The sequence below is a fragment of the Carcharhinus amblyrhynchos genome, chromosome 19 (genome assembly GCF_965287045.1).
Source record: "Carcharhinus amblyrhynchos chromosome 19, sCarAmb.v2.hapA, whole genome shotgun sequence".
Taxonomy (NCBI): domain Eukaryota; kingdom Metazoa; phylum Chordata; class Chondrichthyes; order Carcharhiniformes; family Carcharhinidae; genus Carcharhinus; species Carcharhinus amblyrhynchos.
In genome coordinates this window covers 12,685,860-12,698,890 of record NC_137342.1, presented here as the reverse complement: position 1 = coordinate 12,698,890, position 13,031 = coordinate 12,685,860, and the positions used below count along the sequence as shown (strand labels likewise).

The following is a 13,031-nucleotide window of genomic DNA, read 5'->3' as shown; positions in this document are numbered from 1 at the left end:
TCAAGAGGTGGAGGAAGGCCCAAGACCAGCTGGAAACGTCGTGGCAGGAGATTTAAATGCAATGGAATTGGAAAGGAAATGGGTAACTGAAAAGAGATGGTGAAAGATGATCAACCAGGATTTTGGCTGCACCAAGTAAAAAGTAAAGTCAAGTTTATTTATTAGTCACAAATAAGGCTTACATTGCACTGCAGTGAAGTTACTGTGAAATTCCTCTAGTCGCCACACTCCAGCGCCTGTTCAGGTAAATGCACCTAACCAGCACATCTTTCAGATTGTGGGAGGAAACCCACACAGACACGGGGAGAACATGCAAACTCCAGACAGGCAGTGACCCAAGCATGTAATGAGGCAGTAGTGTGCTAACCACTGCCAAGAAGCCAAAAGAAGGGAAAGAGTGTGCACTATTTAACTTGCAAACAAATTGAGCACAGATTTCTTAAAAGCTTGGAGACTCAAGTTCCCTGATGGATTTTCATCTCTCAGAAACTTGCTGATAAAGGAATTGGTTTCAATGTTACTTGACACTGCACTTATCCACTGGGATATCAGGAAGCCCATCCAAATCTTTATAGTAATGGCTGCTTTTTGGAAAATTTTGACAAGCAAGCTTGATAGAGAATATACAAATTACCTTTCTGTTGAAAAAATGTAATTTCACTTGAATTGCCAAAGTACATTGAACAAACTCACTTGCTTAAGATCAGAATGTTCAGGGATCTCCAAAAGCTCCATCTGCTGTTCCTCTGCTTGCACAATAAAAGCTTCTTTAATGTCATCAGTAGTACAACATTGAATAGGGACAGGAACTACCTGGTGAAAATGAGAAGAAACAGCATATTTCAGTGAAACTCCAAACTCGTTGCAAAATTACTATAAAAAAAATTAATTTTTATGCAGAAGTCAAATATTTAGATTTTTCTACCAATTAATCTAACAGGAGAAGAAAAAAATGCATCATTGGGATGTTCATTCCCTCAGGAAAGCTTGTCATCATATCAGATAAAGACATATCTGGGATTATTTCAGACTTAAACTAATGAAAAACCAGGAATTGTGAGAGGTGGAAAAGCTAAAGGAAGAAGCTGACTCAACAGTCCTTCACAAAAAAATATTTTCCACTCAATATTATTATTTGTGGAGACTTTAGGACTGGCCTGGTACTTTCCAAACCAATCAATTTAAGATCAACCACAACATGTATACATGAAACCTTAAACATTGCTTGAATAGGAAAAATCGATAATCTTTCAACTGACAAATGCTGCCATTTTGAAAGAATATGGTTACTTCAGTATACATACAGTGAGTATTTTGCAGCTTCTACAATAACAATTTAAGATTTTACTCGTGGCTAGAAGTTACCTGCAACTGTAAGTGCTGACTCCTGTAGTTTCTTTCAAACATTACAAACCTTTTCCCAATGCTCTTGTAAAAGTTTTTCAAAGCCAGTTTACATTTCTCTACTTCTTCTATGACTTCTGAAGGAAGCTCTAGCACTGACTGATGATGCCCAATAGGCAAAATGAGTACATGATCAGGGGTTAAGCTACCTTTTGCAAGGGCAATATAACACTGCAAAACAAAAAGGAATTTACAAGAATTTAAGTTCATAAATGCATTTTCTAGAAGGTAGTTTATTCAACTTCAGATTTTTATGTAATCCAATAAGTTACCCAGCAGGAAAATCACAAGCTTAAACATCAGTTTCTCAGTTGACATCTGAGTGTTTGTGCCACATACTTGAATATTATCATAAAGAGCTCTAATGGTCACTGCTAATGTGGAATTCTGGAATACTTACACTACAGGGCAAATTCCTCAGTGAGCCAGGAGCAAAAAACTATAGCAATTGCACATACATTGTTGTGTAAAAATCAACTTTATTTTCTTGCTGTTAGTCTATATTAGTAGGTCTAGTGTTGGGTTTACTCATAGTCAAAGTTGCTGGCTACTCTTACCAGAGGCATTTTTTATTCTTTCATGATAAGTGAACGCAAGCATTGTTACCCATCCCTCATTGCCCTTGAGAAGATGCTGGTAAGCCATCTTCTCAAACTGGTGCAGTTCATCTGGTGTGGACATAGTGCTGTTAGGAAGTTCCAGGATATTGATCCCACAACAGAGAAAGACTGTCATTATAGTTCCAAATCTAAATGGCTTGGGGGGGCAATTGCAGGTGTGATGTTTCCATGTGTCTGCTGCCCTTGTCCTTTTAGACAATAGAGGTCAGATTTGGAAACTGCTGTTGAAGGATTCATGGTGAATTTCTGCAGTGTATCTTGTATAATGTGAGTAAAGTCACCATCATCCCAGATGGCCATAGGCAGAGGGGAGAGCTGACTGGTGGCGATTTAACCTGAAGATCATTACACCTCAGGTGAGGGGAAAGATTGTGAAGGGGTCCACAGCTGGTAACCTCAGCCAGTTAGGAACTGTGTGGCGTTTATTACTTGCCACTTTTCAGTCCAAGCCTGAATGTTGTCCATGTTTTACAGCATATTGGCATAGACTGCTTCAGTTTCTGAGGAGGTGCAAATGATCTTGAACATTGAAAACTGATGGTTGCACACTGATTAGTGCAACTGTCTCCAACCTCACTAGAGAGGATGATCATAGCAAATCAAGATGCAGCAGCATTAGTTAATTTTATCTGACAGAGTCAGGTAGATCAATTGTAGCCATAGCAGCAATGCTGCAAATAAACACATCATAGAGAATTCTTAAATAATTGTTTCAAATGCTCTTGTGCTTCAATGGCAACCAATCCTCAAAAGGTTCACATTAGAAGATACTTTCAAGAAAGAGCACCAAAGTGCACGTCCAGTACTTACGTGCGTACCAATACTGATAACTAAGTGCTTTTCAACTTCAGGACTAGCAAGGCAGAACCAGCAAGGACCCATAGGCTGAGCTGCGAAGAAACATGTAAAATGTCAGGTGTGTGCTTAATTTTACATCAAGAATAACAAAATGTTTGCTACAACAACAATTTTTGGGAGGGGGCTTTCAAGGAAACAATAACAAATGATGTTACTTCCTTGTGGAAACAGGACATGTAGGATTGGTTTTGATATCCTCCTTTCATTCTGCACGAGTAGCAGCTTACTAACACTGTGCTTCAAGCAAAGATGGCTAATTAGTGAGATAAAATAGAGCTGCTAATGGAATTGGATCACAGAACGAATCATGTTTTTGAAAAACAGGTGATGAATGAGAGAATTGAAAGAAGTGAATGAAGGGAACAGAAAAGATTTGCAGAAATCTTAAAACAAATGTGTGGCCAACTGCAGCTGATACTTTGGGCTCTTTCCTCACAAAGGATAGAAATTTAAAGTTTGGATTGTGCATTATTATCTACCTGGTTATAAAGTATATTCTTATAATCCCCAATGTTTAAAAATAATACATTTATATTTAGTTGCTATGTCTCTTAATTATTATACTCAATAGAAGCACTTTAGGTCTCCTGCTGCAGCATTGTGAAATATACTCTAATAATACAATAGGGAATGTTTCACAGCCTAACATTCACCATTTAACAGGAAGGGGTTGGGTGCAGGGACAGAGGAAAGGTAACCGAATAAAATATCTTCTCTGAGGGATTCTAATCAGCTGTTCAAATCATACGATAGTAACAAAAGGGCTTTGAGAAACAAGAAAAAATGTAAGACACCTGGCTTCAAGGATAATAAAATATCTCATTAGAATATACTTCCCCGGTTAACTCCACCTTTATATCAAATGGAGTCAAAATGTAATGTTGCATGATTCTCAAATCCAACAAAAACATTTTGGCATTAAGTTAACATTACTATAACTTCGCGATGGAGGCAAGATATTGTAGCCACGTAGGTTTGATTTGATTTATTATTGTCACATTGTTAGAATACAGTGAAAAGTATTGTTTCTTGCACACTATATAGACAAAGCACACAGTACATAGAGAAGGAAAGGAGAGGGTACAGAATTTGTGTCACACTCAGTTAGGGTATAGAGAAAGATAATATGGTTAGAATAGAGTTTTAAAAGCACAGAATGAGAGTAAACCATGGAATTAGGGGTATGCTGGGCACAGCTTTCAAGAAGTCACCATGTTTCAGCACCAAATTGGGAAAAACTTTGCCAGTGTGGCTTAATTAACATAGCATACTGTAAACACATTTGAGGTTTTTTTGTTTGTTCAATGTAAAGATTGAGAAGAGAATGTCATTTTATTGACATCCTCCATGTTCAAAGGAAAATGCAAAATTATATCACATAAATAGTTTTCCATTTGAAATTTAATGCTCCTCCCTTTTGTAGGAGGATTTCAGAATTTAACATAGAACTAACGTATGTACTATGGTACACTTAATTAACAAGTGAAAAGTGGGAGAAAACAATTTTTATACAGGCTATGAAAATATTCATTTTTTGAGGGATTATGAAGAAGACAAAATTACCAGAAATGTCAACTGCTTACTTCTTACTAAGCAGAAATAACAGAAGGTTTGAAAGATAAATATATATGAATTAATTTGTATACTATTAAGCTGTTTAATATTGACAGCACAGGAATATTGCAGTCTGGGATTTCAAACAGTCCCTGACTGGGCTTAAAAAATATATTTTCCCCCACTTACTTAATTGGTGAGTGAGCAATCTGGATCTTAGACCAAGCTGCAAACATGACAAGCTATCTGGCCTAGCTAGTTATTGAGCATTTGATGCTTCTATGATTTAGTTACAGGCAATGCAAGTTAAATAATGTATTAAACACTCTATGCTTAGTTTCTCTTTAAACAGACTGAAAGCTCAGCCAACAAAATTGCTCCATTACAAAAGCAGGCAGAAACCTAAATAAAACTGAAAATGGGTAGGGCGCAATAAGAAAGATGACAAAAATTTATAGGCTTAGTGTGACTTGGTGGGCTACTGAGAGTAGTGTTGATCACAACCTTAAATAATTTTCTTAAAGCTTTTTTAATACTCTTATGGCGTGATTCTCCAATCTCATCCATGCTGCAACCCACTGCAAGTGTGAACAGAGGATTTGGCATTCTAGTTAAAACTCCATTCACTTTCCATGACATTGAAGGATCCCAGCCATGAACGAGGACAGACATTTTTGACATTAAGATTTTGCAACAAACAGGTCAAGAGAAAGAAAATTGACCTCTAATGTCAAAGAAACATTACCTTAAGAAAATCACAAATGATGTTTTTAAATCTTGAAAGGATTTCTTTTAAAATGGTTTCTGTGCTACTTTCCAATTCTAGTCAGAGAAAGAAAAACGGAATGCTTGCTCACAAATCCAAGTTTTTCAAACACTTACGTGGCTTTCTGGGTTGTTTTGACTGATGAGGTGAAGGTCTTCCTCCTTCAGAAGATCTTTTCTTTCCTTCTCGTTTGCTTAAATCAAAGAAGAACTGAGGCTCTTCCTGCAAATTAAAACAGCTATTAGAGCAACAAATAGTAAATTATAAATTTTAAAGCTGCTATACTGAAAAAAAAAAACCAGTGAAGGGAAGTTTTTTTTAAAAAAGCAGAGCAGAACTAATAACATTACGCTGCACAGAAATTTGGAAGTTCTTGTACAGGCTGATTACAAGTAGATCCCCCAACTAGTCTGTCTTACTGAAGATGCTAATAGTAATCCAGCATGACACCCATGGATCACGGATATCAAAAACTGCAAGATGAGACCTCAGTAAAACTACTCTTGGAATTCAAAAGAAGCATTTAACATTTGCAATCAATTTATGATGAGCAAAATATTTCATAACAATCACAGGCATTTCAATTTGTGCCACATTATAATTTCTTAACCTGCTTTTCCTCCTCTTTTCTTTTTCAAATAGAGTTTTTTTTTAGCTTCAGCAAATAATAGTGATATAGTCCATATTCTATGTTCCTTTCTATTAAGCAGATAACAGAATAATCTGTCACTGTTTCTCATTAACTGTTCACAAGATTCTGTATATTTCTCAGACCTTCTATGCTCCAGGGAATAGAATCCTAATTTTTGCAAGTCCCTCACCACAACTATCAGCCCTCAACACATCCCAGGGGCACCATGATCTACACAATCTGAAAACTATTAATTTATCTTTATGGCTTTTCTATCTTAGTCACCCCTTATCCATACCACCACTTTACGCATTAATGTGCTGGGCCTGGATCTTTCCAAAATGTCTTCTGATGGCAGTTCATGGCTTTCTGAAAGTCCAAATATATTGCATCCACTGCACACTCATTGTCTAACAAATCAGTTCGACAAGGACCACAAATTTCTTTATACAACTGATAGTGCATACTAAAGCTTCATAGAAGAACTACAGAATAACACAAAAATTGCATGATAAATGCATGACAGAATTCATTTTCAGCATATTTCAGATTTTCTAAAAACAGCTTAAATATCCTGAAATTGCATTAAATTTTATGAGCTACTGCCTCAAATTTTTTACACAATTATTGGAGAAGTGTCAGTTCTACTGCTCTCATTATACACCTTTGACTAAATTTCCAATCATGCTGAGAAGAATGGTTATATTGCACAAACGTCCTCCATCCTGCACATTTTATTAAACCCAATAAATCATTTCACAAATACTTTTGATATATGTTGAATTATAGATAAGTTGAATAAGGTTGCTCTATAGAAACACAATTTTTGGAACAAAAAAAGCCAATGGATAACAATATCTAAGATTTAGTAGGAACAAATAAAAATCAAACTACATGGTGACACATTTAAATCAGTCCATATTAGATAAAGTTTAAAACAACATTTTATTTTAGTTAGTAAGCTTTTGCAGTCTGGAGATTTAATAAAATATGAACAAAATTCAAAGCTCTGAGGATGGGGTTATCAGAGTGAAGGAAGAGGAGAACTGTGTGTCATACATTGTACCCAGACATATAAATAAAATGGAAAAATGCCACATTACACTACCAAAAGTTGATTTCAAGATGTTAGATAACTACAAACAGAATGTGTTTTGGGTCTATCGAGGGGAAAATAGCTTTTTTTTTTAAAAAAAAGAGGGATTTGTTGTATTAAATTTTTAGAACTAAAATTATAAAAAAAGGGCCTGCTACATATACATACCGTTGCAGTTTCCCCTAGAATAGGTTTCTGAAATTCCTTAGTCATTTTCCTGTATGGACTTTCTGTGACATCCAAAGGTTGTTTCACTAGTTCAGCTGGATCCATAGAGCTTAATGGCATTATGTTAAATGCATACAAGTACTATGAAAAGAAAGTCAAATCAGAAAAACAAATATAAATTCTGGTGTTTATAAGCCAAAAAATCTAAGAAATTGAAAACATCATAAAGTTACTTAAATTGGAATCATATTTTTTCAAGAGTGATTTCTCATTAAGTTCAAGGAAAGCAGCTTTGAACAAATAATAAAACAAGAAAATTATTAAAACTAAAATAGATCTATGCAAATATACATAATACTAATAAACTGCACCAGAGACTGGTCAGATGAAAGATCAAGCATACAACTCCATTTAATAGATTGGAAGAGGTATGGTCAACCTAGCAAGTGATTAAAACAGATGGTGGCTAGAGCATGTTTCCTATTCATCCATTTAAATCAAAAGAGGACATCAAATGTTTGAGAAAGAGCTCACAAACATGAAGGTGATGGGTGGTGAAGCAAAAAAGATCAATTTTCTTTGAGAAATGTTTAGATTAGAATAATTACTAGTTTTAGAAACAGTTAAGATTACATACAATTTAATTTTCAACATGTTTTTGGAAATAAAGATCAATGTTTTTTTATTTAGGAGAAATTACTTTATTTGATCTACTTTTTTTTAAAGAACTTCCAAAATTTAAGTTATGCATAAACAAATTAAAAAACAAATACCTATGGCCATAACAGCTCAAACAAACACTCTAAATGTCGAAATCAAAAATGACAAAATAAAGTAAACACTCTATACTAACAGGTAGAAGAGCTTGCATTTTGATGGCACGTTTCACAGCCTCAGAACGCCCAAAAGTATATGGCAGCCACTTTTGAAATGCAGCCATGCTACTAATTGGGCAATTACACATTTAAATTTTGCAGAGCATGAGCAGCAGCTTTGTTTTTGGGGTGTTGATTGAAGACGACACTGGGCAGGATGCTAGAATTCTGCTGCTGCTCCAAAAATGTCATAGGTTTGTTTTTGCACTGATTCAAATGACAGCATCTTAGACAGAGCAACATTTTCAACTTAGATTGTGTTTTCAGTTGCCTAGAAATGCCTGAACCCATGACTTTATGACTCAGAGGCAAGAGGGCTACCACTGAGCATGGCTAATGAACACAAAGTATCAAAGAATCATAGAATGGTAACAGCACAGAAGAGTACAATATGACCCATCACAGTTTGAACTTTTTAACACATTATTGGTATTTGGCAAAAGTACAGCAATCACAAAAGGCAATTAATTTTACGCCCAGTTCCCAAATGGGACAATAATTATAGATCAAATAGTCTTAATGACACACTAGTACAAAATTTATACGGCGTCTGAAGCTTCCTGTTACTGTTTTAATGGAGAAAGCTGATGAGAGGAATTTCAGACAGTGATTGCATTATTAGTATTAAATGACAAATGCAGGTTCAATAAATATAGAAAAACAGTAAAAAAACATGAACTCAACAGGAAAGTCTAAATTAACATTTAAATTTAGAATATGCTCTCCCAAAGTATAACCATTCTGATAATTTTGGATTTTGCTACTTGCCTTTTTCTTACTGGAATTGCTGAGATTTGCCAGTGCTATGAATCTGCTCACATGCTGTGCATTTTCCTGTAGTATCACATGGTTTCTATACAAACAAAAATTAACTTTTTATTGTATGGCAGACACCAATTTAATCACAAAATTACACTGACCAGAACAGTTTTGGATTCAACCTGTGTTGCTTGAGTTTTATGTTACCAGCTCAAGCACTCTGTTAATCAACTTTAGTTTCATAAAGTATTAAAGGGATTAAACAGCCAAAGTTCCTGCTTTTTATCAACATAGAGGCCTGTGCTAATAAAAGTACCGCACAAAGAAAGATGCTTAGTGAAGATAGGTCAGCTCGTGTTAATTCTACAGTTAAGTACAAATCATAAAATCATAGATTCCTACAGTGCAGGAGGCCATTTAGCCCATCGATAAAACAAGAAAAAAAAACAAATAATTGCATTCTAAACCCAGCTTTTGTGCACTGATCCATGATATGCAAATAGGTTTTAGTGGATTTGGACTATGCCCTTCAGCTTCAGTATATGCAACTGAACAATAATAAGAATGATCACCTTTCATAGAAAGGAATATTAGTTTTAGTACATATTCTTTACACATCAGGTCAACTTTAGAAGACCCTCTGATTGTTACTCAAAATTTCACTAGCTTTCTGACACAAAAGACATAGTCCAAATCCACTAAAACCTATTTACATATCATGGAATATCTGAATCAGTGCAAAAAAACTGGGTTTAGAATGCAATTATTTGTTTTTTTCTTGTTTTATCAAATAATATTCACATAGGTACAGTAACCTAGTTCAGCTCGATTGGAAGAGCAGACATATGACCCCCATCTCCAGACATCGAGATCATCAATCATTATGAACCATGGAATATCTTTATGCTTATTCAATGTAAAGTAAAATGCGGAATACCTCACTTCTGCAACCTCCCTCCCCAGTGACTTTATCTGAAGTAATTCAAACTATTTTCAATGCTTTTAAAGTCCCCCACCAACCAACAAGAAAATCACACTGCTTTCTGTTACAAAGATCAGTGATGATTGAACTTACATCTCATAGGGAAGAATTTCACAGAACAAGATACCTCATGCATATCGATATAACTGTTGGTTAACAATTTAAATGATCATAATGATACCTGTAAGGCAATCTTTCATAATTGGCTCCTTCCAATGCAGCAAAATGATATCGTGGTTTTAAAGCAAATGCAAGATGAGCTACAGAGATGGAGCCACATGACTTGGTATCAATAGTTTCCTGTCAAAGATATTAAAGTCATTAGTTTCTACTTTGATTTTCACGAGGCTTTATTAGAACATTAGTCTTAATACTTTCAATTATGTCACTTTCTCTAATTCTTACATTTTGTAAATTATATAACAGAAGAATATTTAATCAAAATCAAAAACCTACCAGTGAGATTTTTATTCAAACACTTTTAACAATTTCAAAACTTCCCCAATATAACCCAATTTTGTCATGCTGTAGTAAGACATTTTTTCTATCTTATATATAATGCATAAATAACATATCTGGCTTGCAATTCTGCAATCATGATCCTATGCACAAACTGAAGTGCATTATATTTTTATAAGATCATGATGCAATTTTTTTTTAATTAAAAACTTAAGCAAAGAAACTGACCACACTATTTCCATATTGCCACACTCCTTTTGGCCACTGTGATGTCAACAGTATATCCACGCCCTTGAATTTGGAGCTGGCTGTTAGTGAGCTCTTTAGCGCAGTCACATCTTTTGATGTAAAGCAATAAGCAGGTGCGGGTTCATGTTGGGCTTCAGTGCCACTCAAGTAAGCAATCTGCAGACCTGATGCACCTGTAAAAACACCCTTGCGACCTATAGGAATACATCATGCCAAAATTAAAGAAAAGCCTATCAGAATAAGATTAAGTAGTTTTATTAAAAATTAAACACTTGTAATTGAATCAGTTAATGTTTCACAATGTTAATAATGCACATCCATAATGTGGATAAATCAAACTATGAAATATAATACATACCTAAATAAGTAATGTTTTCTGCCAATTCGCACCCATCTATATCTGGGAAATATTTTGAGGTCTCCTGATTGTTGGCTCCCAATATGTATACTTGCATGGGAACTAAAAAAAAGAAAACACACACACACTTATTAAAATATATGACCCAAATAATACATTTCCGATGAATCTTAGGAGAAAAAAATTCAAATCTGAGTCACTGAATTCTGTTGTTTCCAATTTTTTGTTCATAACTAACTAAGCTTCTAATTTTATTGATGAACTACCACTGAAAATAAAACTTAAAATTTATCAAAATAAATGTTATACCATTCTACAATAAATCAAAATGACCAGGATGCACGAAAGTGCACCTTCACTTGCATTGTAGCAGTTTATTGAAAATGTACAACGGCATAGTTCATGCTGATTAGTTGCAAACCTATAAACCTCTCTTAAATGCTATTCTCTCTACTCTTTCTCCTTTAGTTTGATGTTGATTCTGCACTTATTGTGTGCTAGCTTTAAGGGGAAGGTACAGCAACAAGCAAGATTTAAAGCACTCTACAACATTAATGCAATATGCTTGGTGTAAAATAAAGCATTGGATATTAACTGGGGAAGGGTGCAGTTGAGGTATCTAGGAATCAATCACACCTGTTGGCTGCAAACAATATTTTAATGTATATAATATTTTAATGTATAGTAATATTATAATGCAAACAATATTAGCATTGTCAATTACCAGTTCCACGTATAATTATTTTAATAGTGCAAATAACTTAAGGTCATTTATACTAGTGTCAGCCATATGATATTTTTCTTTCACCACCAAGAATAGAAATCTATAAATATAGCATGCATCATTTCAGTTATCAAAGGCTTCCGAAGTTGCACAATACAACCACCACATAAAGCAGACAAATTGGTGCTAACAGTTGTCCTGCAATACGAAGTGCAGATAAAACCCAGTTTGAGTGCTTCTATTTTCTGGATAAGAGTCAAGTGCAAATAGCCATGTTGCTCACATGTTAATGAGATGCATGTGCTGGAAGATACAAGTTTGCCTGAAAACAACTGATCTTTTCTTTCAGCAAGTAGAAATTGAGGGGATGATTCTCCCAAAAAAATTCTAAGTGCTGAATTGGCAGGAAGAATTTGTTTCAGTGAGCTCAGGCTCGAATCTCCCACACGCTGTACACTGCAGGTCATCACTGTCAATATAATTTGGACCCCTCACTCCCACCAATCGCCCCCATCCCCTTGGCACTGCCCCCTAAACCCCACCCCCTTGGCACTGCCGCATGCCTGGTGGCATTAAAAATAGATTAAAATTTGTAATTAGCTTCTGTGGTGATACTAATGCTTATCAGAAGTGACAAGAACTTTGCCACAATCAAGTATTTTCAAGATTGGTACAGAAATTTAGTTAATGAAGATTTACCTTTCTTGGTTCCGGATTTGTATTCTGCCCATTCTGATTCCGCCTCTGCTGTGGTTCCGAAGAAATTTCCCACACACAAAAGCAACTGTAAACAAAGAAATCATACATCAATCTGCAGATTTAGATCTTTCCCCCTACTCAAGAGACTTTGAATCATCAAGTTCCAATCAGATTCTGAATTAAAACATTATTTTTAATAGACTTTACACGCGGAAACTGTCATCTTCTCTCTAGTACTTCAAAGAATCGAAGTGAATTTATTTGTAATTATTAAACATCTGGTGCAAATTACACAACAAAGGGGAGGGGGAGGCGGAGGGGGAGGGCAAGGGGTCTTGTTCACTGATGTCCTTTAGGGAAGGAAATCTGCCATCCTTACCTGCCCTGGCCTATATGTGACTCTAGAGCCACAGCAATGTGGTTGACTCTCAACTGCCCTTAGGCAACTAGGGATGGACAATAATTGCTGGCCAGCCAGAAACACCCGTGTCCCACAAAAGAATAAAAAAAAGGGGCCGAATGTCAGGAGACAAAGAAGGGACCAACTGCCGGAGATCAAATAGCGGAAAAGAAAATAAAGGGAGAAAGGAAAAAGGGAGGGAACTATAGGCCAGTTAATTTATCTATTATAGGCAATAATCAAAGAGGAAAAGCTAACCACTTAGGAAAGCTAGATATAATCAAACATGGGGTTTTATGAAAGATAAATCACGTTGATAAATTTACTCAAATTAGAGAACGTAACAGGGAGGTTAGAGGGTAACCCATAAGTGTAGTGTATTTAAATTTCCAAAGCACATTTGACAAGGTTCTGCATAAGGAATTGGTG

At 35.5% G+C, this 13,031-nt stretch overlaps 1 protein-coding gene across 4 annotated transcripts in view; it reads right to left on the bottom strand.

Annotated features, from left to right (window-relative positions):
• Positions 1-13,031, bottom strand: part of cwf19l1 (CWF19 like cell cycle control factor 1) — a 75,804-nt gene that overhangs the window by 40,468 nt on the left and 22,305 nt on the right. For all 4 annotated transcript variants that reach the window (XM_080207267.1, XM_080207263.1, XM_080207264.1 and 1 more), the window contains exons 3-12: positions 12,203-12,287; positions 10,780-10,881; positions 10,401-10,615; positions 9,895-10,013; positions 8,741-8,825; positions 7,098-7,238; positions 5,319-5,424; positions 2,835-2,914; positions 1,366-1,575; positions 694-813 (exon numbers count right to left, since the gene is read on the bottom strand). In XM_080207267.1, the coding sequence (XP_080063393.1) occupies positions 694-813; positions 1,366-1,575; positions 2,835-2,914; positions 5,319-5,424; positions 7,098-7,238; positions 8,741-8,825; positions 9,895-10,013; positions 10,401-10,615; positions 10,780-10,881; positions 12,203-12,287 (1,263 nt within the window). The remainder of the gene's footprint in view (positions 1-693; positions 814-1,365; positions 1,576-2,834; positions 2,915-5,318; positions 5,425-7,097; positions 7,239-8,740; positions 8,826-9,894; positions 10,014-10,400; positions 10,616-10,779; positions 10,882-12,202; positions 12,288-13,031) is intronic.